Genomic DNA, 27,619 nt, shown 5'->3' with positions numbered 1-27,619 from the left:
TCATGGCGGTGTTGTGTAACTTTTTTCCTTTTTTTCTTTCTGTCTGTCGCGTCTTTAGAAGTAGAACAGCTGAAAGGGTTTATTTTTCTTTTTGAATTCTTATAGATCAGAATGCAGACGGAGCATAAAAAACTTCTTTTGAAGCTGCACTCATGCCAGAGGTTACAGCTCTGTAGACACTGTTGTGTTTTATTTTATTTCTTTATCGTTGCTTTGCTCTCTGAATCTGTGCACCTGGGGCACCGACTGGACGGTGGTGAATGTAGGCATTTCCCACAGTGCATTGTGGGCATGGTGCCCGGAGTAACTACGAGACGGAGAGAGGGTATATATGTTTACTCAGTGCTGTCTGACCTCCTTTTTTATCTCTTTTTCTGATTGTTCTTCCGTTGTTGGGTCAACTTCGGTCTATGTGCGCTGAGATGTAAACAAGAAGCCTCTAATTGTTGCTCGGTCCTGCTGCGGTCCGTCCCCTCTCTGTGGCAGCGCACACACACATATTCTGTGCACGCAGTTGTTTCTATTCTGTAACCGGTAACATTTCTCTGCTGCAGGCTCTGCCGATCTCAAGCCCATGGTCCTGCCGAGCTCGCTACACGCTTCTGTGACGGTCCATGGGGCTAGGTAAATATGCTTGTGACACCATACTTTGCAATGTGAAGGCATGACGCTCTACTTCCACTGGTCCAAGATTTTAGGTTGCAAAGGCAGTCCACATATGCAGCCTGTCAAATAAGAGATGAGATGGGAAATGGCAGAAGAGTTGTTAAAAAAAAAGAGAGGAAAAAAAAACAGGGGGGCAAAGCCGATGGTACAATGAAGAAGAGATGTGATTTGTCTTTACAGCCAACACAAGAGGGTTGAAAGGAAAGTCCTGCTTTGAGCTTGATTTCAGCGGTGGAAATCAAGCCCACATGCTGAGGCGCTTGTAAAGCCTGCTATTAACAGTGTCACTTGTGCAGATGTGGGCTGTATTGTACATATTCTTGCTGTGCATGCAGCATTTTAATACTAATGTTTAAAACTTTAGCAGAAGTTTTTATAGGAACAATTCTCTCTCGTCTTTTCATGTCTTGATGTTGTTCAAATTTGAAGTACTTTCAGTACTTGAAATTTGGGTCATTATCCATAGCAATGACAAGCTGAGTTTGTTTTTTAACTGTTGCAAATTGCCTTTATAACATTAATAAATCATAGTTACTTTTGAGTTAAATTAGGTCACTTTTTTTTTTGGGCTGCTGATAAATTCCTTTTATCTGTTGGGTAACAAAGAAAAAGTTGTATTTTCTTTGTTTAAGAGCGCAGGTTTTATTGTTAGAGGTGTCTACCAAATCAAAACCTCCAAGGTAACGCAAACATTTAGTACCATTAGAGTTGAACTTGCAGCATACTGTGACATCACAGACCCAGATTAGGGTAGAATTATCCAGCTTCCCCATGTTTATCTCTGCCCAACTTCACATCGCACTGTATTTTGGGGCATATAAAGTTGAAATGCTGATTTTATTTATTTTTTTTTTTTTTAAAAGCACAACCCACGAAAGCGAGAGGTGGGTCTAAGTCAGGTGTATGACTCCACCCTCTAAAACCAGCTGGTATGGACAGAACTGTAAAGACATACAGTACGTTTACATGGACTAACAGAAAGTCGACGAGTTGCCTTAATTCGACCGATTTTGACGTTTTACAAGCCATCTATACACCTTAGCCAGACCGTAGTCAAACCGAACTGAAGCTCTTGAGATCGAGCTATTAGTGCCAGATAATGCGGTCGTAATCCGAGTTATTTGGGCATGTATACACAACCCACGCTTAGCCGAGCTACTGACTGTCCCGGGTCTCCCCCTTCTGGAAATGACGAGCCGCAGGAGCGGGAATAATAACAGTCACAGCATCACAAAAACACGGTAACAGAAGAAGACGGAGACTTTGTGTGCATCTTACCTGCAACATGATCAGCTTAGTATGTACGACATTTGCAGAGCTGCTGCATCGTTAGTGTCCATATTTTCGCATGTTGTTGTCCTCCTTCGCGCTTATTTACTAATTGTACCAGAAGAATGACAATGCAAAAAGCGTGTGTGGCGCCACCTCGCATCGCGGAGTCGAACACACCGACCTAGCGATTAGCTTGATTTAGATGTGCATGTAACTGCACTGATAGTTGAAAAAAGGAACTGTTGTCCTGTGTGTCTGTTGTTTTGTGCAAAACATTAGGAGTTCAGATGCTAATGTCAACTTTTGAACAAAAGTGTTCCCTTTCAATCGTGCCATCTTAGTCTGTTTGGAGCAGCACTATACCCTCTTATCATCTGGTTTTGTTGTTCTGTTAAAGCTGTACCAGGAGCAGATTTAAATAATCTTCCAATATTTTTTTTTTGTCTTGGAGTGCAGCTGGAGCTGATGCACACTTTGAATATCAGTGAATCGCAGGGGTCTTAGGCCTCTGTCATTTTCAAATTCTGCTCTCTTGCATGGATGGACACACCTCCAGAGCTTATGAAGGCATGCCAAATGCGATTTCCAATTGAGTATATCAGATCTGGGAATAATAGACGGATAGTCAGCAGAAAGAACGTATAGAATAAACTACATGGGGGTGGGGTGTCATGGGCGAATTGCCTCTTTGGTGACAGTCACAACCCTATATCCTCTTAAATGGATGATGGTGTGAAATTGCTCACTTGTGAAGAATTATCTTTAATTCTGAAGCTTATGCAAGCCCACTTAACCTAAATAAACATTTAGAATGTGCGGCTGTTAAACTCTCATCCTCGTGAATATTTAGGATAATAAGGCTGGATGTATTTTTGGAGTTTCCACATATTGGTCATGATAAGGCAGCTGGCTGGAACTCATTTGATTGGTTTCCCCGCCACCTACAGAGGCGGCGTCCCTGCTGTCACACTTGTCATTAAAATCACAGCATTGCTCCCTGCAGGCTGTTTGGAAACATGGAGGTGTTCCCTTGGTGGGCCGAACACAATAAGAAAGGGATGGAGTTAGATGATTGGGTTCTTTCCAGCTCACATGCACAAAGTTATTGCTGTGCACAGGAAGGGGAGGGCTTGGTCATTAAAAGCAGGGCTTTAGCATCGGTGCTAATTTAAGGGTCCGCTAGTGGGAGATCCTTTCCTGTTGTGAGGTTGAATGGTGGGAGCTGCAGATGAAAGGGAAAGAAGCTGAATGGTGTCTTTGGTTTTCTTTGCTCTAAACTTTCATAGCCTCAGTCAGTGGGAGTATTGATGTTGACACACACTCACAAAGTCTTAACAATCCTTTTTACAAATGTTCTTTCTAGTTATGGAAGTGCTCGGAGAAGATGGCATTTTTGGTTTCCCAGGCCCCAGTAATGAACTCTTTAGGATAGCATTGCTCAATTAATTGCTTCTGAGGTTTAATGAAACACATCTCTTTGAGCAAGGTTTGGCAGAACTCCATATACCTTTCTTCTCTCTCTCTCGCTCCATCTCTTCTGGTTAAACCACTTCCTCTGCTTCTCTTGAGCTCACTCTCTCGTTTGCAATAACCCAGTTTAGGTGAAAAATCGCTCCAGTGAAGCAGAAACAAGTGTTTTCATCAGAGTGGAGATGCCTGTGTCTGGTTCCAGACATGACCCTGTCCTTCCTGTACTGCAAGTGTGATAGATTTAATATCTATCCAGCCCAAAGCCTTCTCTGTCTCACACATGCACACACACACAAACATGCACCCCTGCTCCCACCACAGTGTTAAAACATCTGCTGACTATTGAAAACAGCTCCCAAATTGTTTCAAATCAGCTTCTCGGAGGGCAAAATGCTAAGGTTGTGTTCAGATTTGATCGTATGTGGGTGTGGAGTGACATGGAATGTGATTCAATGTTTTCATTGCAAGTTTATTGAAGAATCAAATGGCGGGCAGTGAAGCGTAAAAAGAGTGCCTTCACTTTTGTTTGCTTTCCGCTTGAACTCTTTTCCGCCCTCCCTGTTAATGATGAACACAGTGTGACACATCCAAATGTCCGACCGGCTCCTGCTGCTTTGCATACAGCAGCAGAAGGCAGGTACCAAAGGTATATGAGTTAATGAGTGCTCTGGGAAGCACTTGCAAATTTGCTTCACATAGTATTGCTGCCTGAGTCACTTTATGGTGATGTCTATGTGCTGGAAATTTTCTGTAATCGCTGCGGCCTCTAACCTACATTGCACCCGCATTTGGCTGCAGGAGGAGAGAATGACGGCATCATGGCTTGGCCTCAGCTCCCAAGGTCGAGCCATCTTGGGGGACGAGGCCAGCTATGACTTCCTTACTGCGGCGAACAGAGGAGCATTAATATGACTCAATTACACAAGGCTGCATTAAAGATAATTGGCTATAATCACAGGCCTGGGTCCACCCCTGAGCTCAGATTGACCCAGCGCTAAGCTGGGGCAAAACAAACATGTTTGACTTTGATGTGATGTGCAGTCGGCTGGACACTGTGAAGGACTTTTCTTTTTTTTCTTTTCTTTTTTTTAGAGGAATGTGGAAACTGGTGTGGAGGTAATCGTCTGTGGCTGCCAATGCACTTTACTCTCCTGAAAACATGTTGCTTCAGCTTTGACACAATATATCACCATTTGCAGTATGGTGTCTAACAATATTCTCCATTCATGGCTGCATTGGTAGAAACAAAACAGCTAAATTGTGTCCGTGATGACTAAACACATTTAATTTTGACATTTTGGGCAAATAAGTTAGACTTATTGACAGTGTTTATATCATTCAATCAGCCAAATCTGTGTAATCTTGGGTTCCATAGTTTATGTAGAACATGTTGTTTTGAAAGGTAGTCCTATGCAATCTCTGACTTCAGTCGTTATGTGACATGTTTGGTTCTGCCTGAAATGGGCTTTGTTTCCAAAAACAGACAAGATTTGACATTTCTCATGAGAATACTTTAAAAGGTTCAGTGTGATCCTCTTTTGAACATGCAGTGTGTTCCCAACTGTAGAAAGCTGTGAGTAGGATTTGCACAAAAGTTGTTTGTCGCTGGCCTCATAGCTTGCTCAACTGATTATCTGTCATGTACTGCCTTGTAGGGCATCTTTGCTTTCCATAAATCTCCTTTTTTTAAGAGGTCTTTCTGCTGTTGGTTGTAGAAGTGTCACTCACAGAGCACATATGCATCCCATAAGCATGTCTAAATTGTTAGCAGAACTGCAGCTAAAAGAAAACAAAAAAAAAGATGACAGTTTTGTTAAGAGCGACTTTTTCTCCATAATTACAGTTTGTACAAGTTGTACAAAAGACTTTGGAGGTCAATTGGTCTTGTAATAGTGTCAAGGTTGGCTGGCGCGCCTTGTGTGCTGCTCTGGTGACACGGGCTGTTAGTTAAGGAAAAGTATAAATCTGATGGTGGTGGACAGAATGTGTTCACTTTTGTGACAGCGTATTAATATCTGTGGGGCCTTTAATCAGGCCACAATGTCAGAGGATTATTTTAAGACCTGGCATAAGCACTGGGCCACTCCTCTCTGGATGAACCAAGATGAAAGACAGACCATCCAACATCTGAGACAGAAAATGAGTTCATTACTGTAATTAGGCCTCTCTGTCTCTCCCATCTTGCCTTCCTCATCCCTTCCCCTTGTACACCAGGCCTTGTGTCTTAAAAAGCCATAATGGTGGTGTATTACTCCAGTTAGAAAAGGGCTGTTAGTAAAAGCAGACCGCCTACTCTCCATCTGTTGCCTCCCTTTTGCAGACAGCCACAAAAGGAGGACAGAAAACAGCCTCCTCTGTCGGGTCACGTAGAGAGAGGAAGATTGTGCTGACCAAGTAGCTGGTGACGCTTTCCATTGGTTGAGGGAACCGGGGGGATGGATGTGAAGTGAGACGCCGTACAAGTGTGTTCATTAATCATTGTCACGGGGAAAGTAGTTAATAGAGGAGAGGAAAGGGAAACACAGACCACCATGTTCACCAGCTTATCAAGGCCCGTCTTTGACGTGTAATAAAGGCTAGCTAACCCCGCTGCGACCCCGTGTAGAGACAGAAACAGACAGATAGGACGGCATGACAATAAACAGTCTACGCTCCTGTTTGTTTTCTTTCTCTTTCTTTTTTCTTTGACAATAATTCACAACCAGTTGCAAAGAGACTATGTCATGTTAATGTTTACTTGTATTCAAATAATGTTCTGCAAGGGGAGATAATTAACTTTATTATTGATATATTTCATCCCAATTTTTTTCTTGTTCTTTCTCTGTTAATAGCCTTGCATTCCTCTTATCTTTTGAAGTATCTCCTTTTTCACACAACACTGAGAGGTCACACATGCTGTTCCTTTGTCATGCTGTGAGACTCCAGCGTGTCAGTTTCTTTGTTCCTCCTCTTCTCAGTCATCCGTAAAAGCCTCTGTTGGAGTGTCACCGTTGACAAAGCTGCTTGTGCAGGTGACACCTTTTGCTGTCACTCGTTCTAATTGTAAGTGTGAAAGACTCTTCAGTCAACAGTTGACATTTGGGATTCGCTCAGCAGGCTGCTGTGATGTGTAGGAAACTTAAACTTAAGACATTTCAAATTAATCTCGTCATTAAAGAGACTTAAAACCCTGTTAGGATCTTGCTTATCCAACACTGTAGACCAGGGGTGCTCAATACGTCGATCGCGATCTACCAGTCGATCGCAAAGGTATTATTGGTAGATCGCGTGACATTAAAAAAATTGACGTCAACCTATCATCCATCCCGTCTTTTGATTGATATACAGGGCAGCCAATCAGATGACATCTGAATTTTGTCTGAGGTCATAGGTCGCTGTGCATGAGCAAACAACTGCGCTAAGTGCTAACTAACTAGCTTGTCAGCGAGTTACGACCAGTTTTCAGCCTTTGGTTTTTTCTAGGGCTGAAACGATTCCTCGAATAATTCGAGTAATTCGATTACAAAAAATGATAGAGGAATTTTCTCTGCCTCGAGGAATCGTTTAATTTCTTTTTTTTTTCGTTTAATTTCACCAGCTCAAATCCTCGTATTACGCCCGGACTACATTTAATGCGACACAACGCGCTGACGCTGCGCCATACATCCATGCGCTGCGCACGCAAAGGGGGAAGAAAGAGGCGGCGGATATGTTTGTTTTGTAACATGCCATGCTCAGGCAGTCTGCAATGGCCCAGACGGGAGACACATGTAGTTCAGTGCTTAACCTTTATTTTTAATCCACGCTATATTCTTCTGGTCCGTTTTCCTATGTTTCCCCTCTAAAGCCAAAATTATTGTTCCGCGTTAAATCGACGCAGAGTCTACGCCGCTCTCCGGCGAGGGCGGAGAGCGGCGGTCCGGCTGGCGGTGCTGCGCTCTGTTGCCACGGCTATGCCGTAGGGTACGCCGTAACCTACGGCGTAGGGTATGCAGCGACGCGCACCATTCTGCGTTGTTGTAACGCGGAACCATAAATCAGCCTTTACCCGGTATATAAACCTCTGTTCCCACTACAGTTTTAACTAAAAGAAAAGGCAGAAAATGTCAGAAAAATAAAAACGTAATAAAGCTAACTGGGTAGTTTTCAATTTTAGGTCCGTAGTCATTCATGGATAAAACAAGCAGCACTGGTGTCTAATGTGCTCCAATACAGCAGGGCTCATCATTTTATTTTGAACACTGCCAAAACTCTAACTTAAAACTTAACTAGAACTTCAAATGTGCTTGACACAAATGAAAGTTCAATTGAAACACGTGGGAAAAACACCTAACCTTTTAAGTTATGTGTGTTATCAGGTGTAATGGCATTTTTAGGTTAGAAATAAGAACATTTCTTGGTAAGATCCTTAGTTTTTTGAGTGAACATAGTTAATTGTGTTGTGTTGTGCAATATTGGCTCATGCGATATAAAGAATCCTCAATATATTTATAAATAAATATATGTTTTGCATTTTTTGTAGTAGGTGGTAGATCATTTTGACTTGATAATTTTATAAGTAGCTCTCATGCTGAAAAAGTGTGAGCACCCCTGCTGTAGACCCATCCATCCATCCATCCATTGTCCACCGCATTATCCGAGTCCGGGTCGCGGGGGCAGCAGTCGGAGCAGGGATCCCCAGACTTCCCTCTCCCCGGACACCTCCTCCAGCTCTTCCGGGGGGACTCCAAGGCGTTCCCAGGCCAGCCGAGCGACGTAGTCACTCCAGCGTGTCCTGGGTCTTCCTCGGGGCCTCCTCCCGGTGGGACATGCCCGGAACACCTCACGAAGGAGGCGTCCAGGGGGCATCCTATACAGGTGCCCGAGCCACCTCAGCTGGCTCCTCTCGATGTGGAGGAGCAGCGGCTCTACTACGAGCTCCTCCCGGGTGACAGAGCTCCTCACCCTATCTCTAAGGGAGCGCCCCGCCACCCTGCGGAGGAAACTCATTTCGGCCGCTTGTATCCGGGATCCCGTTCTTTCGGTCATGACCCAGAGTTCATGACCATAGGTGAGGGTGGGAACGTAGATCGACCGGTAAACTGAGAGCTTTGCCTTTCGGCTCAGCTCCCTCTTCACCACGACGGACCGATACAATGACCGCATTACTGCGGCCGCCGCACCGATCCGCCTGTCGATCTCGCGCTCCGTTCTCCCCTCACTCGTGAACAAGACCCCAAGATACTTGAACTCCTCCACCTGAGGCAGGAACTCTCCCCCGACCTGGAGGGTGCAAGCCACCTTTTTCCGGTCGAGAACCATGGCCTCAGACTTAGAGGTGCTGATTCTCATCCCAGCTGCTTCACACTCGGCTGCAAACCGCCCCAGTGCATGCTGAAGGTCCTGGCTCGAGGGAGCCAACAAGACCACATCATCTGCAAAAAGCAGAGATGAAATCAAGTGGCTCCCGAACCGTACCCCCTCCGGCCCCTGGCTGCGCCTAGAAATTCTGTCCATAAAAATAATGAACAGAACCGGTGACAAAGGGCAGCCCTGCCGGAGTCCAACACGCACCGGGAACAGGTCTGACTTACTGCCGGCAATGCGAACCAAGTTCCTGCTCCGGTCATACAGGGACCGTACAGCCCTCAGCAGAGGGCCTCCGACCCCATACTCTCGGAGCACCCCCCACAGGATGCCACGTGGGACACGGTCGAAAGCCTTCTCCAAGTCCACAAAACACATGTGGACTGGTTGGGCAAACTCCCATGCGCCCTCGAGCACCCTGCGGAGGGTATAGAGCTGGTCCAGTGTTCCACGACCGGGACGAAAACCGCATTGTTCCTCTTGAATCCGAGGTTCGACTATCGGCCGAATTCTCCTCTCCAGCACCCTGGAATAGACTTTCCCCGGGAGGCTGAGGAGTGTGATTCCCCGGTAGTTGGAACACACCCTCCGGTCCCCCTTTTTGAAGAGAGGGACCACCACCCCGGTCTGCCAGTCCAGAGGCACTGTCCCCGACTGCCACGCGATGCTGCAGAGGCGTGTCAGCCACGACAGCCCCGCAACATCCAGAGACTTGAGGTACTCAGGGCGGATCTCATCGACCCCCGGTGCCTTGCCACTGAGGAGCTTCCGAACTACCTCAGTGACTTCAGCTTGGGTGATGAATGAATCAACCTCTGAATCCCCAGCCTCTGCTTCCTCGACGGAAGGCGTGTCAGCGGGATTGAGGAGATCCTCGAAGTATTCCTTCCACCGCCCGACGATGTCCCCAGTCGAGGTAAACAGCTCCCCTCCTCCACTGTAAACAGTGTTGGTGGAGCACTGCTTCCCCCTCCTGAGGCGCCGGATGGTTTGCCAGAATTTCCTCGAGGCCGACCGGTAGTCCTCCTCCATGGCCTCCCCGAACTTTTCCCAGACCCGAGTTTTTGCTTCCGCGACCGCCCGGGCCGCAGTACGCTTGGCCTGCCAGTACCCGTCAGCTGCCTCGGGAGTCCGCCGAGCTAGCCAGGCTCGGTAGGACTCCTTCTTCAGCTTGACGGCATCCCTTACTTCCGGTGTCCACCACCGGGTTCGGGGATTGCCGCCGCAACAGGCGCCGGAGACCTTACGGCCGCAGCTCTGGACGGCCGCGTCAACAATGGAAGTGGAGAACATGGTCCATTCGGACTCAATGTCTCCGGCCTCCCTCGGAATCCGGTCAAAGCTCTCCCGGAGGTGGGAGTTGAAGACCTCCCTGACAGGGGAATCTGCCAGACATTCCCAGCAGACCCTCACGATACGCTTGGGTCTTCCAGGTCTGACCAGCTTCCTCCCCTGCCAGCGGATCCAACTCACCACCAGGTGGTGATCAGTTGACAGCTCAGCCCCTCTCTTCACCCGAGTGTCCAAGACATACGGCCGAAGGTCAGATGAAACGACAACAAAGTCGATCATTGACCTCCGGCCTAGGGTGTCCTGCTGTAGACCAACCAATGCAATGTACATCATTACTCACTTATTCCAGCTCAAGTATTTAAATACCCACTTTAAAATAATCTTGTGATGAGATTTTGGTATTTCGTCCGATTGCTACTAAGTTGTGATCACGCCAGCCTACAGGAATTGATATTTCTTTTGAACGCACTTCAGTATCTGCAAGTATCTGCACAAGTAAGCAGCTTAGAAACGAGTGTCCTTGATTTGAAATACCTGCCCATATTAAAGTTGCCCAGAAAGTAAACCTTATTGTTTAGATCACATACTCTACCTACATCAAATCAAGGTACATGCCATTTCGCGGCCTATAACAACACGCAGCCAGGTTAGACGCTGACTGTTAATCACACAACTTCACTTTGAAAATAAAATCCCTTTCTTGTGGTATCTGTTCAGCGTTTGTAGCTTTCAAATCCATTTCCTCTTGATTTGCTTTCATTATATTGGAAGTTCACTTAAACGAGTTTCAAGTCCTGTTGAAGTTATTTTCAAAGAATACAAAAATACTTTCTTCATCAGATCAACACATTTCCATTTCTGTGCAAGTGAAGTGTAACTCAGCTGTTACTGACACACCTATAAACTCTATGCTGTCAGTTAGACATTTCCGTTTTATCTGACTACACAAACAATATCATTGTAAGAATAATAACTAAACTTTTCATATCTGCCGATCTAGCTCTTAAGATCCAGATAATATCAGTTCAAATGATAAGCACCTTTTACATGCTACATTTGGATAGTTACCCATGCCATTATTGATTATTTAGTAGTTCTAATGGATGTAAATATTTCCCAAAGCAGTTCTTTTTATTGTGATATGCATTGAAATAGCACAACACAGTCTCTTGCTGTCTTTGAATCCCCATTTCAAAACAGCGACATGGCATGCACGTCCCTGTTTGTTATTGCATCCGTGTTTATAAAGTCTGGTTCGTAACGGAAAGAGAAGATGGGGAATGATTTGGTCTGTGACTGAGAAGCTTCGATAACCATCCTGCTCCAACACATTTGGGTCACGCGTGCATTAACCTCTATTTCATCCATGCAGGCTGAAGTGAATACTTTATTACGAAGATGTTTCCAACTCATCCCTGGTGTCTTTGTCTAGTCTGGTTTGCAGCTAATCTTGATGTGGCCCACATTTCCCTCCTAAAATAGCTTATCCCACTCCTTGCCCCTTAACACCAAATGACACAGAGAAATGTAAACAGTTGTCTGGAAGCAGAAAGTGTCATATTAAGGGCCCGCAGCTGGGGCTGAGGCAAAGTACCAGAACAACAGGCCCGCATTCAGCTATGATTAGCAAAACAAAATCTTAGGGAGTTGAGTTAGCAGGGCTAATTGTCTTTGCTGGTGATCCAGTGCCATGTTCTTCGTGATGCTGAGGGACTGCTGGGTAACTCATGGGGTTTTTATGTGAATGTGAAGAAATGAGCACACCACCAGCTCGAAAGAACAAGGAAAAGGCATTTAGGTCAGTTTGGGAGGCTCCCCAGTCTCCCAGTTAACTGCACTGTGGTTGAGTCTGGTCTTCCATGCAGAATTCAGTGAATGAAGAGATGAGACCAGAGCAACCACTTCCCTCACATCCACTACTCCCACTGGACGTGGAGCAGCACCTAAAATAACTAGATGACATTAATGAGAGCATCCTGCTTGTTTTCCAGAAGTTGCTCACTCTTCTTATTATCTACCACTGATGAAAACGGCTCAATGACCTACCTAGTGCTTTGCTGGTGTGTGCGGGCATTACTCATGAATAATAATGGAAACCATGTGAGTTTGCAGCATGATGTCTGACATCTGAAATACCCCAGAGGAAACCAAGGTGCTGTCCAAGGACAAAGCAATGCAATGTTTGCTCTGCTTTCTTCTGTCCTTGGATGCCCAGGTTAATGAGTAATAACTGCTGATATCAGCCTTTTGTCTGTTTATTTACACAGTTTCTTTCTATATCTGACCATGTGAGATAGTTTAAAGGTTGCCCTCTGAAGTTGTGGCAGCAGAGTAGACTAGACCCCTCACCTGTTGGTGAGTTTCACTTAATATTACCGGCTTCTTTTGTTTTATTTGTCAGGGACAATTTAACTCTTGTTAATTTTCTTCCCCACCGACTTCGTCGGATAAAAAGGTGAAGTGGAACCGGCATTGAAAACACAAAAATATCCCCGCTGCAGAATTTTCAGGATTTGTGTTGCTGTAAACAGTTGGATCAGATATTGGTGCATGTGAACATTTAACTGAACATCTGCCTCTTGTCACTGTAATTTGCTTCACCACCATCTGTTCACTATTGGCTGCAAGCACAAACAATGATATACACCTATCTTGTTATAAGCCCATAATAGCATCTTCTCTTCCCAAACACACTAATTAGCAGTATTGGGTGAAGGAGTCTTCATTGTTCTAAAGCTGTGTCCCATCATGAGACTTTACTGGAAGATAACAGGCCACAGAAAATGTAGGTCAGCAATGCAGTCTTTTTTTTAACGGTTGAACTGGATTTTCCATATTTACAATAGAGAAAAGCTGTTTCTCATGTGTGAAATGAAAATGTCTCTGTTACAATGTTTAAACGCTTGCTTTGGGCTGAACATTTTCTTCTCTGTTTTTGTTTCTTCCAGCTGTCATCCTGCATTGCCCTCAGCGCTCTCACCACACTTGTCCTTGACATCCAAATGCTGCGTGTCAATTGTCATGCCACCCGGCCTCTATGAGTTATGACGGCGGCTGCTTCTTTGACTCAGGAAAGAGACTCCACCTTTGCTCACCAGTGAGCAAATCACATGATGTGATGAAGACGGGTCCTGAAATTCAGCTCTTCAAGGAATCTGCCAACAGGATATGAGTATTTTGAGCCCTGTGACAGATAACAAATCAAACCTTGTGGGAATTGTGGGAGGCCCAGAAGAATACGCCAGAGCTATGCAGTCAGAGGAGCTCTTCAGCAGGAAACTCAAAGCCTTGAACGGAAGCATGGGACCGCCGGCCTCCAGCATGCAGGTGAAGCCTGATGGTTTGGGGAAAACAAACGGTGCCCCGGCCGTGCCTAAAATGGGGGTCAGGGCCAGGGTGACAGAATGGCCACCGAGGAAAGATGGATGGGATGGACGGCCCTGCCCGAACTACCAGAGTGTGATACCAGTTTTCCAGAATGGACAGCAGGAGCACACCGTGGACATACTAGAGCAGGGCGAGCCGGTCTGTGTGGAGGTGGACTACACTGACAAATACAGCCTGAATGACCTTCTCTGCCACTCTCCGCTCAAGGGTCTCCATCCCATCCGTCAACGAAGCAATAGTGATGTCACCATAAGTGACATTGACTCCGAGGACATAATGGACCAGAACGCTGTTAACCCAAACACTGGAGCTTCGCTGCACCGTGAGTACGGCAGCACGTCCTCCATTGACCGGCAGGGCCTCGGGGGGGATGGCTTCTTCACAATGCTTCGGGGCTACAGAGTGGATAACCTGGACCATCGCAGCATACCTCCTCTGGGTTTCCAAGAGTTGCTGCGCTGTGACGCCTCGCTGTCCCCAAGCTTACAGACTGCAGCACAAATTGCCAGGGGTGAAATAGTCCACATTCCAGGCTACGATTACGTGGACAGTTCCTTCCTCTACAGCAGAGAACGGGAGAAGTCCTTCATGAGACGTCTCAAGTCAGAGTCAACAGAACCTTCTCTGTTCAGAAAACTGCGGACCATAAAGAGCGAGAGCGATGCCTTGAGACTCTCTCTCGAGGACGACCGGCGACCTCTGAGCTTCCAAAAATGCTTTGCCCACTACGATGTCCAGAGTGTGCTTTTTAACATCAGCGAAGCCGTCGCCAGCAGAGCTAACCTGAGCCAGAGGAAGAACACAACCACTGGAGCTTCAGCTGCATCAGCTGGAGCAGGAGCCGAAGCCAGTGGTGTGTCAGGAGGTGGAGCTGTGGCCGGAGCCGGAGCCGGAGCTGGAGCGGACGCCGGAGCAGCAGGATGTAGCAGTGTCAATCCCCCCATGTTTGAGTCTCCACTTGGCAGCAGGGAGGATTTGAACCCCAAAGAGAACTTGGATGTAGATGAAGGGGATGGAAAGAGTAACGGCTTAGTGTTGAGCTGTCCGCACTTTCGCAATGAAATCGGTGGGGAAGGAGAGAGGAAGATCTCCCTCTCCAGAATCAACAGTGCCAACTACAGTGGTATATCGGAGAGCTGCTCTTTTGAATCATCGCTAAGCTCCCACTGTACCAACGCAGGGGTGTCGGTGTTAGAGGTGCCTCGAGAGAACCAGCCAATCCACAGGGAGAAGGTCAAACGCTACATCATTGAGCACATTGATCTTGGAGCATACTATTTCCGGAAATACTTCTATGGGAGAGGTAAGAGACTCTTATGAAAAATGTTATTTCATTTTTGACTTTACAGATGTCAGCAGTGATGATACAGAAGGATTTGATTTACTCATTGTTGAGGATTATTGAGCTGTTCAAGCAAAATCATTTCCTTGAAATGAGATTTTGCAGAATCCCTTTTGTGAAAAACTTCCCCAAATGGATGAGACTCAACGCAAAAGGTCAAATATTTTGATGTCCCGGTTATTTTTGTAGGAACATATGAAATTGGGTCCAGAACAATAGCAGACTTGTGTTAGGTGTGAGGGTGTGTGTTACACTTTCTTGGCAGAGGAGTGTCCATGTCCTCCTTGGGATATTACTCCAACCCCTGCAGTGATACTATCATTAGTTATGTGAGAAGAGAGAGGTGAGGGAGAGGGTGAGCTGCAGCTGTTCCCCATGGGGACCGCAAGGGTGTGAGGACTCCTCCTATGAAGCTTTAGGGGTCAGCAAAAGTACGCCGGGGTCCCAGCTCTCCTCATTAAAACACCTATGTGAGTAAAGCTGCAAATGCCACGCTGACGCTGGCCCATCACCACTTTATACATATCTGTTCTGCCCGCTGTCTGTGCTTGCTGCTCTCAGCAGATTGAATTACTCATTCTTAAGCCCCCTAGAACACAGCTGCTTCACCTTTCACACTTCATGTCTGAACTTCTGCTAAATAATGCTAATGCTAATAATGCGCTTTGTGGTTTCACCAAGTGTACCACCAAACGTCTTCTGGTAATCATTTTACATGTTGCCTCAGTCATTGTAGCCGTTTGATCTCATCGTTTATGGCAGCACAGGTTACTGTATAATCCCCTGCCTTGCTGTCAGTTTCAGTTTTGTTCTTATAGCTTTCAAAGAAGATGTGTTGTTGATTTTCTTTTTTTTTTTGTTTGGATGGAGTGCTTTCTCCCTCTCCATGAGGTGTTTTATTGCAGAGACAAGTCTGTCAGCACCTGCGCTTTACCGCAAACACACACTTGCACGAACGTGACCACATGTCACCTCTTTGCTGTAAGCTTTTATCAACCTGGGCTGAACATTGATCTTATTGACCACCTAGTGCTGCTTGTCCCTCAGCGACCATAATGTTTCCACCTCGGCCGTCTTAATGGATGCAACGCTTTGAGTCAAAGGGCAGCTTCTCCCGACAACCATATTGAGGTCACATGCTGGATGTGGGCTGACACTTAGATAATGCAACCGAGGCTGATGTAAAATATGTGCCTTATGACAACATATGACCTGAAATATAGAGCACTAAATGTCAGAAATATGGAGCATGCACTGTAGGACAGATTTGAAATATTTTATAAGCATTACTGCACTGTACACTACAAATTGGCCTTAGTTGACTTTATTATCAAAGTCGACCATTTCACAGCTTTTTGCAAATTGTCAGCAGTATGTGAGATGTTAAAAATGTGTTGACATAAATGTCTCATCTACAACCGGCGCTGTCTCATTCATTGTGTAGTTACTGTGTGGATGCCTTGCGGCCTCCTACACCATACCTCCACCCTACCAACATTTGACCTTAAGCCTCTCCAAGCATTTCCCCTCAGTCTACTCTAACTATAAAGCCATTTATTATTCAGTTTGATCCAGCTTTGTCTTGGTGCAATTCATGTATTATTCATGTTTATTCTATAAAGTGACAGGATTCAGCCTAATTATGCGATGTACTTAATGGCATGAATGTAAAATCTAAACTTCAGATGAAATCTCTTTGTGAATGTCAGCACTCTAGTTCCCTGTTGAGGTTTTGTTGTCTGTTGAGTCCAGGTCTTTCTCCTTGGCTTTAGCCCGGATTAGGGAGTGTTTGCTCAGGACACTGCAAAGCCTGTGCAAAGCTCTGCTCCTGTCTATAATCTAAGCAAACACACACACAGACACACACACAGACAAAGACGAGCAAGCACACAGGTATAATAATATTCCCTTTGTAAACATGAAATTCGTTCTGGCTCTTAATGATGAAAACATCTTCGGGCTAAGAAATCTGAAGCTCTGCTTGTGTTCATTAAAATTTTTATTATATCACACAACACAAAACTCCTAGAAAGACTGAACAAAAGCAACCTTACTGGAAATGTGGGGGGAAGAGATCTTGCCGAAGATTCCTAATTTGCAGATATAATACCAATCTTCCTGTTAGATTATCATAAATTTACTTCATAAAATTAACATCTCAGCCTGAGGGTGTTGCAGGAGGAAAGAAATAGCATGCATCGACAAATTAAAACATTCATCCTTGTGGGAGGCAATGAAAGTAATGGTAATCTGCTCATCACATTTGATCATGTTCATGAACAATGGGCTGTTGAGGCTGGAGGTTTGATTTGCCACCACAAACATGAGCAGGACCTTTCCCAATAAACTGCCCATCAGTATTTGAGATAACCTGCCATAGGTCAAGGGCTCTCGAAAATGATTTTCCAGAGATCACACACTTTGTGTAAAATGCCAGATTTGATGGCTGCGTGGCCTGTCACTGAAACTAATGGATGTGCTGTCAGTAATCTTCTGACCCTGCTTGATACTTAATTTATAATTTATACAAATCTCCTCTTTTTTCATCTACAGCTCTTACAAATAGTCTGGCATGTTGATCTTATAATCCTGTCCATCAGCTATACCTGCTTAATCCTGTAGATGGTCAAAGGGGGTTGGAGCCGGTCCCATCTTATTTTGAGAGGGAGGAGAATGGTACACTCTGAGCGCATAACCAAAATGTTACAGGGATGACATAATGAGGGAAAGAAAAACAATAACAATATGTACAGTCCATTTTGGGGGAGAGTGGCATCAGGAGCATCAAGATAATTGGAAGACTAGACCAACTCTACACAGAAAGAACCCAATATACACAGCAGATTAAAAAACCACAGCCTGTTTCTTGGGTCTCATGAAAAATGACAACCATTACAACATTCCAGCTCTGATTTGAGAAAAATTCAGCAAAATTTGTGCAGTATAAAGGCACACATACTCTGCCTCTAAACTGAATCGACATGGTTATGACCGTGAAACCAACATGTAACTACTTTTTTCCTGGATTTGAATTCAGCAAGTAAATCCATCTATCCATCCATTTTCTATACCAGCTTAATCGCATTCAGACTCACAGGGGTCTGCTGCAGCCTCTCCCAGCTCACTACAGGCACATGGCAGGGACTAACCCTGGACAGGTTGCCAGTCTGTTGCAGGACCACATATATGGACAAACAACCATGCATGCTCCCGCACACACACCTACGGGCAATTTAGGATCGTCAGTCAACCTGACATACATGTTTTTGGACTGTGGGAGGAAGCCGGAGGAAACCCATGCAAGCAAAGAGATAACATGTAAACTGCACACAGCACGACTCCTGCTGAGCACAGGAGTCGGACCAGGAACCTTCTCGCTGTGGAGCAACAGTGCTAACCACTGAGCCACAGTGCTTTTTAATTTAATTGAATTCCTTTTATTTTTTAATACTCGTCCTGGAAACCTCTTTCAGAGCTGGCAGGTCTTATCATGGGTAACATTGTCTCTAATATCAGTGCTACAAATTGGCCACTAAATATTTTAGCAAATACATGTACTGAGTAATGTGAAGTGATATTCTAATGACGTTCATAAACGTGTGAACAAGGCTTTTAGTGTCTAACGATGATCTTTCTTGCATCTCTTCCAGAGCATCAAAGCTATTTTGGTGTAGATGACCATCTGGGACCTGTGGCAGTGAGCGTCCGAAGGGAGAAGCTGGATGATGGGAAAGAGAAGGAAGGAATGCAGTACAACTATCGTGTCACCTTCAGAACCAGTCAGGTAGTTGTAGCTCCTTGCACACAGCCTGTTCCAAGTTCTGCGCCTATGATCTGGCAGCAGATTGTCAAATGGCTTTTCATCCCAACCTCATGCTCCTTATTTTCTGTTTGGTCAGTGGGTTAAGGTGAGCAATAGCACCTTAAAGGTCTTAAAAACAAGCTTTTGATTGTTTTTGCTAAATAAATTTGAAATTCAGTCTCTAAAGGGCTGAGTATACTTCTGCGTCACACACACGCAGAGCACACGGCGCACCCGTGGTGCCGTCACGAATCGTTCAGACTTCTCCGTCTCTCCGTTTGGTCGCGGTGCAGTACCCCCCGCGGCCACTAGTTAGCGATCTTTTTCTGAATGGTTTATCCGACTTTTTCCGGTCACAGTAAATCAAAGAAATAAGGACAACTATTGTGCAAAAAACAAAAACAAAAAAAATCACATATAAACGAAGAAAAAAGCCCTGGAAGTTCACTACTGATTCAAACCGGAAACCGGAAATGCTTCGCTTTCAAACGAACCAATCACAGCCCTCTCGGTCTGCGTGTGGTCTGCGTCTCCTCGACGCGTAGTTACAATTTTCGGGAGGTGCACGTCACTGACGGCGCATGTGACGGCGTGTCCTCTGCGTGTCCAAAAACCACACGCCGTAGACACGGCGTCGTTTTGACGCAGAAGTGTAATTCAGCCTTCATACTTCTGCGTCACACACACGCAGAGCACACGGCGCACCCGTGGTGCCGTCACGAATCGTTCAGACTTCTCCGTCTCTCCGTTTGGTCGCGGTGCAGTACCCCCCGCGGCCACTAGTTAGCGATCTTTTTCTGAATGGTTTATCCGACTTTTTCCGGTCACAGTAAATCAAAGAAATAAGGACAACTATTGTGCAAAAAACAAAAACAAAAAAAATCACATATAAACGAAGAAAAAAGCCCTGGAAGTTCACTACTGATTCAAACCGGAAACCGGAAATGCTTCGCTTTCAAACGAACCAATCACAGCCCTCTCGGTCTGCGTGTGGTCTGCGTCTCCTCGACGCGTAGTTACAATTTTCGGGAGGTGCACGTCACTGACGGCGCATGTGACGGCGTGTCCTCTGCGTGTCCAAAAACCACACGCCGTAGACACAGCGTCGTTTTGACGCAGAAGTGTAATTCAGCCTTAAGCCATGTCTTTTGCCGCGTTCCATTTGTCCTCGGAAGTGGGGATTTCCCAGTTCCCAGTTGGATTTTTCAACTGGAACGCCCTTCGAAGTGGGATTTCCCACTGGGAAAGTGGGATTTCCCACTGGGAAAGTGGGAGAGTCTTCACCACCCCCGAGTTCACATTCCAAGATGGCTGCCCCGGTTGTAAACAGTAGAAGAGAGCTCTGTAAAAATTTGTAGCACTTCATTCTAGTTTTGGTCACACTAAATCAGTCGTATACAAGTATTGTTCGGCATATATATGCTGCTATAGTGTAATTTACATTTTTCATGTAGTATATGCGAACTACAATCTTGTTTTCCTACTTTGTAACTGGAACGCTGATAACTCGGCTGTGACGTCATTCCTAGTTCCCAGTTCCGACTTCCGAGGTAAATGGAACGCAGCATTTATCTTCCCCGTTTCTAACCTCCTTCTCTATTTGGGATTCTGAGTGGGCGGGCAGCTATGATAAGGTGGAACTGTGCTGATTGGCTGCCTGACGCAATGACGCGATACACCGCTACGAAAAAATGGCGGAATCTCCGGCCGGCAGAGTTAGTTGTGGGCGTGGTTTCACGCACCGCTCCTGTCGTGACGTCACGACAGGAGCAGAATCTGAACGGCTCGTAGAAGTCACGTGACACTGGACGGCTCATCCGGGCGGCTGTACAGACACTGCAGAATTTGGTTGCTTTCCTCCTTCTCTGAGTTGGCAGACTGAGGGGAGACCACTTTATATATGTTAAAGCAAAACGTGTTTTTCATAATAGGTCCCCTTTAAACGTGATTTCTGTGTAGAAAGGCTCATAACACTACAACAAAGGTAATCGGTGGGAAATGCATGGCTCTGTGGCGGGTTATACCACCTTAAAAATCGACACTTTTCCCTGCACTACTCTGGGGTACTTTTTTTTTACTAGTTAGGACTTGGATGTTTCATTTTTATCATATTGTATGAGGAAAGACATTTTAAGGTCTTTCAGCTTGTGCAGCTCAGTCAAGCTGCACAAGTAAATCTGCTCTGAGCGCTCTATGTCCAGCGATTCTTGTCAGTCATGCAAATGCTGATGCTGTCAGAACCGATGTGAACGACCTTCCTTGTTGATTTTCTCAAACACCAACGTGCAAAAACAATCAAATCCTCTGAAAAAGAAGGTACACCCTCTACCAATTCTAGTTTTACGTGTAAAAGAAATCAATAGTAATTTGGTCAGACCATGCCGCTTCACAAAAACTGCAAAAAATCTAAGACAACACAGTATTTTAAAAAAGAATGATCCGGACACCCTTAAAAATGAATTACTCTACGAATTACTCTACGTACTCTTTTAAGTATTCCTTCTTTTTGGAATATTTAAGGTTGCCAGGAACAAGGTTCAGTTCCTTCTCTCCAGGGCTGTGTCGATCTTCATTTTAAGAGGCCATTTTAAAATAAAACTGATTGGCAATCCGCATTAGCGTTTCAAGTCTATGTTGGAAAAGGTCTCCATCCACATAACCGCGTATCTTGCAGCCAGTCATGCACACATGTGAAAACTCCACTGGAATGTTGCATCTGTCATGAGGCTTCGTCTGTGTGTCACACGTTGGTTGCACTTAAAAAGAAAAATGCGGTCTGCCATGTATCAATTATTATTTTGTTTTCAAGGATTGAATTCGCCGACGCAGTCCAGATGCCAGATGTAACCATAGCAATAGTTTTATGTTTCTAAAATGAAAACATGCCTAAAAAGAACATGGCGTCATGGCTTAAGTTCGCAAATTTGCATGTGAACAAACTACAAGACGACAACAAAATATTGAAACTAAAGGGAGGATATACACAGTGCCCCATAAACTAAGTAAAAACAAAGCATAAAAACCTCATACCTGCTGTGATGTTTGGGTGACGATGTGGGCTGTGAGTCAGCATGAAATCCTTTGCACCCCAGAGTATTTCAGAGTCAACTTTGGGGCCGTCTTGTTAAACAGCAGGACAATGATATGAAGCGTTCCATGAACTTTATGTCACAATTGAAAGAAAACTGAGCTGAAACCTCTCCGCCGTGGTGTGAGACACTGACAAAATCATATAGAAGAAAGGGCAAGTTCTTCTGTACAGCACATTTAATGTACGAGACAATTCAAAGTGCTTTACATAACATTTGTTACAAAGCATTAAACAGTAGAGTTTAGAAGCAGAAACCTTTAAAAGCCTTTGACATTAACATAATTCTGCTAAATGGGATTCTTCAACATATCGGATCATGGGGTAGTTTTTATTTTGTTTTGTTTTTTTTAAAACTTTTTTTAGTTCATGGTCAAGACATAATCACATTGTACTACGTTGTGTGTTGTCGATCACTTGAGGGTGTGTTTACATAAGTTTAAGACGTGGTTAGGAGGACCAGATGGCAATTTTACTGGGTGTGTACAACTATTGAATAGAAAGAGTTGATTTTCCTGTTCAGATGACTGTGTGCACTCCCAGCATGATTAATCCACAACTTAGATGAGTAGTCTAGGTGTCCCTGGTGTACTGAAAGCTTTCCTTGATTGATGCTGGTTGGTCTCAGTCACTGAATAATTCAGGTGCAACAGATGCGTCAGGCAGGGAAATGTCACTGATACCCAGCACCGTTCTCAGATTGAAGCACCACTCCCATGATAAAACAATATACAGTATCTGGGTCACGGTCGCCCTGCAAGTAGCACGCAGAGAGTGTTTTAACTCCTCAACCACTGGCCCGTCTGTTTGCGTTTTCTCCTTCTCCACCATTTAGCCTCAGTGCCCTCACTTCTTCGGTCCCGTTCCCTCTCTCACTCCCTTCTTTACATAGTCTGTAGAATAATCTGCTTTTCCAAAAGCCTCTCTGTCAGATAGCCATTGACTGATGAAACTCATGTACACAGGGATGAAAACGGGATTTATGGGTGTAAATGTGTGTGTTTCATGTTCCAAAAACAACAACACGAGTTCACAGAGTGCATGCTCTCAGGCCATATCCTTTACTGCTGCATTAATACGCTTAAGATATATAAAAAAAACACTTAACATTTACTTCTAAGTTAGCTTATGTTAATTATTCAGGATTTGAGCTTCTTGTGCGGTCCAAATGCAAAGTGATGGAGTAATTGCCCTGAATCCTAAGGCGGCATGTGAGAGCACACTCAGCCGTAACCATAACACAGTACAAGTAGGACTTAACATGGCACACTACAGGCTTGGCTGAATGAATATTGACTATCTGTCTTCCCTGTCAGCTTATCACCCTGCGAGGAGCCATCCTGGAGGATGCCATTCCATCCACGGCAAGGCATGGAACGGCCCGAGGGCTCCCACTTAAGGAAGTGCTGGAATACGTCATCCCTGAGCTGAACATCCCGTGTCTGAGGATGGCCCTGAACAGTCCGAAAGTCCCGGAGCAACTCCTCAAACTCGACGAGCAAGGGGTTAGTGCATCGATGTACTTGCGGTCTAAAGTGCTACCAAGGTGATCCACTGGATTTACTGATGATTTGAACAGGTTTGCAGAGTCAAGTTAAGTTCTTTGATATAAAAAGAGAGAAAAAAACCCCAACATATTGGCTTGTGCCTTCATGCTGACTGCAAGTGTTAAAGGAATGTTTTGATTCTGGCAAATGCACCCATCAGCCTCAGAGCTAAAACCACAGACATGTGAAAAGAGTCAAACCGCCCATCTTGTTAAAATACAATGGTCTGCTGGGAAAGTCTGCATCCTAACATTTGCCTGGGTGTTACTTCGACACCTGCTACCTACGTGAGCATTTACACAGCCCCTAAACTCTGCAGATGCACATTTGGCATCTCGTGGAAGCCGTTACCACCCTACAGCTCAGTGCACAAGGATCTGTTGCTAACATTTCTGCAGCACCCTCAGAGTTTCTCTGTCCACACCGTGTGACTGGTTATTTACATTTATTATTAACAGCACCGGGGGGGTGAGGGTCCCCTACTGTGGAGGTTTTCTTCAACCTTGAAGAATTCTGTGAAGGAATGTCACATTTAACCAAATCAATACAAATCCCACTCTCTGTTACCATCAACATTTAGGACTTGACTAGGCCTGTGTTGAAAAAAATTGATTTTCCGATTCTAAATCGATTCTCATATTAATTCCTAAAAATCGATTCTTATGTCTAAAGATCGATTTTTTTTTTGATTATTTTTTTTTCCCCATCATTTTCGCCAGGTGAACTCTAATCCCAGTAGTCGGACACACAGTTTGTCATGACACTTCTGAAAAATGCCAGGAGCTTCATGGCAATATGTGTGCGTGGTGACAGAATAAATTAGATAAGCTAAAATGATTTGTTTACTGCATGAACTGTTGTAATTTCTTTCTTTTTTGCACTTTAAATGGATATTGAAAGGCCTGTTTGAGTTATTTATTTCTTAGTTATTTCACAATAATTATTGTGAAATTATTATTTCACTAGTTATTTTACAGTCATATAATTCAGGCAACAGCTCAAAAAACATTTTAAATAACACTAAGCCAAATCAATATCGAATCGGATCGAATCGAATCGAATCATGATAATCGATTCTGAATATTAAGAATCGGAATCAAATCGGTTCTTGACATTTGAATCGATACCCAGCCCTAGACTTGACTCTATTGTTCTACTGATGAGCTACTCAGACATCAGGAAAACTGACTTTCAAACAGCTGGATGCACTTGAGAGCAGCTGATTTGGTATTACTCCTAGCATGTGGCAGAGGATGGCATCTTCCTTTATGTCATCTAGAAACTGAATTGCTGAGAGTGACGGAAGCTCTCTCAATTAACAGGTGTCGGATCCATTTATCGTATGATCTCAAAGGTTTTTAATTTCTCATCTAATCAAACAGCAAGTTAACAGGAGGAGTTGAAGGATTAGCTCATTTTGAAGTGTTGGTTCTGCTATCAGAGGATTGGCTTCTTATTAATTTAATGACTTTGGTAAGCATGCATAAATCTTTCCAGATGACAAGATAAAGACTCTTCTAAAAGAAAAAGCCCCTCTCACGTGACGTTTGGCAACACAAATAAAAATAAAGATCAGTGGAGAGTCCTCTCTAAAGCAAGTTGCATGCGAGTTGGAAGACTTTTGGCAAAGTAACTTTTTAAATAATTGACTTGAAGCTTGTTTGACACAGTGTTGTTTACCTGCTTTTGCAATGAGATGTTGTCTGCAGATGTACTCTCTAAAATATTGTAGTAAAAACTGACATTGACACACTAGGGGGAAAAAGAAACCATCTGAAGAGGTGGAGGGTCCAGGCTGAGAAGGGTTTAAAAGTTTCCCAGCTGGCTCTCCTCCTTCCAAACCTCAAACCAAACATCCAGAAGGAGCCAGTTTTATATTTGGATATCAGTATTTATGTGCACTCCCGTTTTAATCATTAATGTTGAGCTTACCATGCAAATGTTTGCGATGTGAACCACCCCTTTAATCTGCTGTTTTAAGCGAGCTGGGCTTGGACCGCTTCGTTATGCGTTAATGTGTTTCTGTTGGGAAGCTGATGTTGCCGCGGCGTAGTGATCACATCTGGGCTGTTCCTATTTGTTATGTATACACGCACTACTCGTTCTTTCTTTTTTGTGCTTGAGTGTTTCTGTGCGGTAAATGGCGTCTGCTGCCGATCTGAAAGCAGGCTGGGTAAGTGAGAGTGTCCTGCAGGCAGAAAGATTCACAATATCCTCACGATCAGTACTGCAGAAAGAATATCCCTGAAAGCGGGGTTGTGGACTTTGCTGTAATGGATTTGGACGTAAGAAGAGAATGGAGCATATGTGAATGTATTTTAGGTCACATTTTAGATCACTGACGGAGCTGACTATGTGCAGATGGACTGGAAAAAGCATTAGGCAGCTAATATGATTTTGAAAAGTGATTTTCAGTGGTATAAATCATACATGACATATTTTTCTAGGTAAAATAATAAAACAATAAGATTTTCACAAAAAATACCACAATTATAATAAATAGAAACAGTCAGTTTTGTGGTTTTTCAACTTTAATTTGAAATTCTTGATTCTTAAAGACATTATAAAAACTAAATAAGGTGAACTTGCAGCTGTCAGCATAGAAAATGTGGATAGTAGTGTTGGATAGTAAACGCAGCATTGAAGAGGTCAGAAAAAGGTTACTAATCTTTTCCAATAATCAATAATTGTTCTGACCAAACAAAGCTAATCTCACTGCATGTCTCTCATTTAAAACAACAATAAAGAATGAAAGAAGGATATTTCCCAGTTACCAGGGCTGCTTTTCAGTCTTCAGCCGCTGGATTGAAGCAGTCCAGAATAGAAGTCCTAGAGGGTTCATAAAAGGCTGCTGATACCCACACAGGCACGGTTCAGCTCTAAAAGATAATTCTAGCTTTAATGTTATATGTTCTACAAGTTCAAAGGGGGACGCTAACCACCTACTGAGGCTGTGATTGCAGTGGGGGGAAAAGTGCAGCTCACATACAGTATGTAGGTGGGACATTTTGGGTCGTGAATCAGGAGGTTACCCTTTTTTATAGGTTCTTTTGAACTTAAACATGTCAAGCAGAAAGCAGCAATACATCCAGAGTCTCTCACTTATAAAAGAGGTCAGGTACTGGGATCAGTAGGCTCAGCAGAGCACTTCACATGTCCCTCTCCCCCCCAGCAGTGTTGTCCTTCAGGGACATCCTGCAGCTTTCTAAGGCCGGGTTGGATAATGCTTCCAGCATATTCTAGATCTACCCAAGCACCTTTTTTTATTTGCTCACAAGATCTTAAGTCCATATGTGAGAGTTGTAATGTAAATCCAGTCCTAAAGTAGCATCACTGGCAATAAAACATCCTTCCTACATTCAGTTCTCCTCGCTCCAAACAGGATGCTGATAGTTTGCTTTAGCATGCCGATTGAGCAGTTCGGATCTATTCATTGGGCCTATTTTTACTAATTTCTATCGATAGTCAATTATTTCAACAACTCCAGAATATTTCAGTTGATTAACTAATTAAAATGCTGTGATTGACACTACATACTTTTACTAGAAGATTTTGTTTTCTAGTTTCATCCTACAAAGTAGATGTTAATTGTAACTTCCCATTTCAAGTTTCGTGAAATTACTCAACATTTTTCTCCTTTTTGCAACCCTAATTGGCTAATACATGAGACACTTGAACTCCTTTACTTGGGTTAGCAAGTAGAGATTGATGATCTCAGACCGGAATTATGAAGAAGATGACAGAATCTTCTGCAAAAAGAAGACATATTCAGGATATTCTTCTTTGGTTTTAAATTGAAAATCAGAGTCAGAGGCAAATGCCATGCTTTGCAGAGTCGCACATCCACTGAAGTCTTCTCCATGTACAAAAAAACACAAAAACACACAGCAACTGGCTGACCAAACTCCTAAGACCAGAGCATCCTGGGCTCAAACATACAGAGCTGATCCACTATGAAATGGCCCCGTCAGAATCCACATTATTTTGTCTCCATACTTTCTGGGATCTTTCCATCATCTGGGAAAATGCTTTTCCATGAAAGCTGTGCAGCATGGCACCCTGTGATAGACAATGAGGCTTGTGAGCAGGTTCAGGGGACTTCTTTTAATGTATTTCCTCCTACACTGCAGCGTCGGATGTCTGGATGAGACATGTTATGAGGTTGGACCCGGCTGCATCCCTTGGGTGTTTTGTAGAGCCCTCCAGGGACCATGTTGACCTCATTTCTCTCCCTGACCGCTAAGTTTTATACTTGTGTGCTTTTTTTTTAATCTTTATTTCTTTTAACCCATGTCATTGCTTTGGTTTATTTATTTGAGACGAGATTGAATCATGACAAGATACTGGTAAAGCTATAATGGAAATCTTTCTGCCAGCATGGTTAAGTGTGAAAGCACAAACAAAGGAATAATATACAAAGAGATAAA

General features: G+C 44.2%; 1 protein-coding gene across 7 annotated transcripts in view; it reads left to right on the top strand.

Annotated features, from left to right (window-relative positions):
• Positions 1-27,619, top strand: part of LOC133464030 (signal-induced proliferation-associated 1-like protein 2) — a 106,593-nt gene that overhangs the window by 25,097 nt on the left and 53,877 nt on the right. For 6 of the 7 annotated variants that reach the window (XM_061745964.1, XM_061745959.1, XM_061745963.1 and 3 more), the window contains exons 2-5: positions 555-624; positions 12,975-14,716; positions 18,406-18,539; positions 22,962-23,150. In XM_061745964.1, coding sequence (XP_061601948.1) covers positions 13,195-14,716; positions 18,406-18,539; positions 22,962-23,150 — 1,845 coding nt within the window. In that variant the 5' untranslated portion in view covers positions 555-624; positions 12,975-13,194. The remainder of the gene's footprint in view (positions 1-554; positions 625-12,974; positions 14,717-18,405; positions 18,540-22,961; positions 23,151-27,619) is intronic. The other variant, XM_061745958.1, reaches the window with a different exon arrangement.

This window comes from Cololabis saira, chromosome 17 (genome assembly GCF_033807715.1).
Source record: "Cololabis saira isolate AMF1-May2022 chromosome 17, fColSai1.1, whole genome shotgun sequence".
Classification (NCBI taxonomy): Eukaryota; Metazoa; Chordata; class Actinopteri; order Beloniformes; family Belonidae; genus Cololabis; species Cololabis saira.
This window is presented reverse-complemented; position numbering and strand designations above follow the sequence as displayed.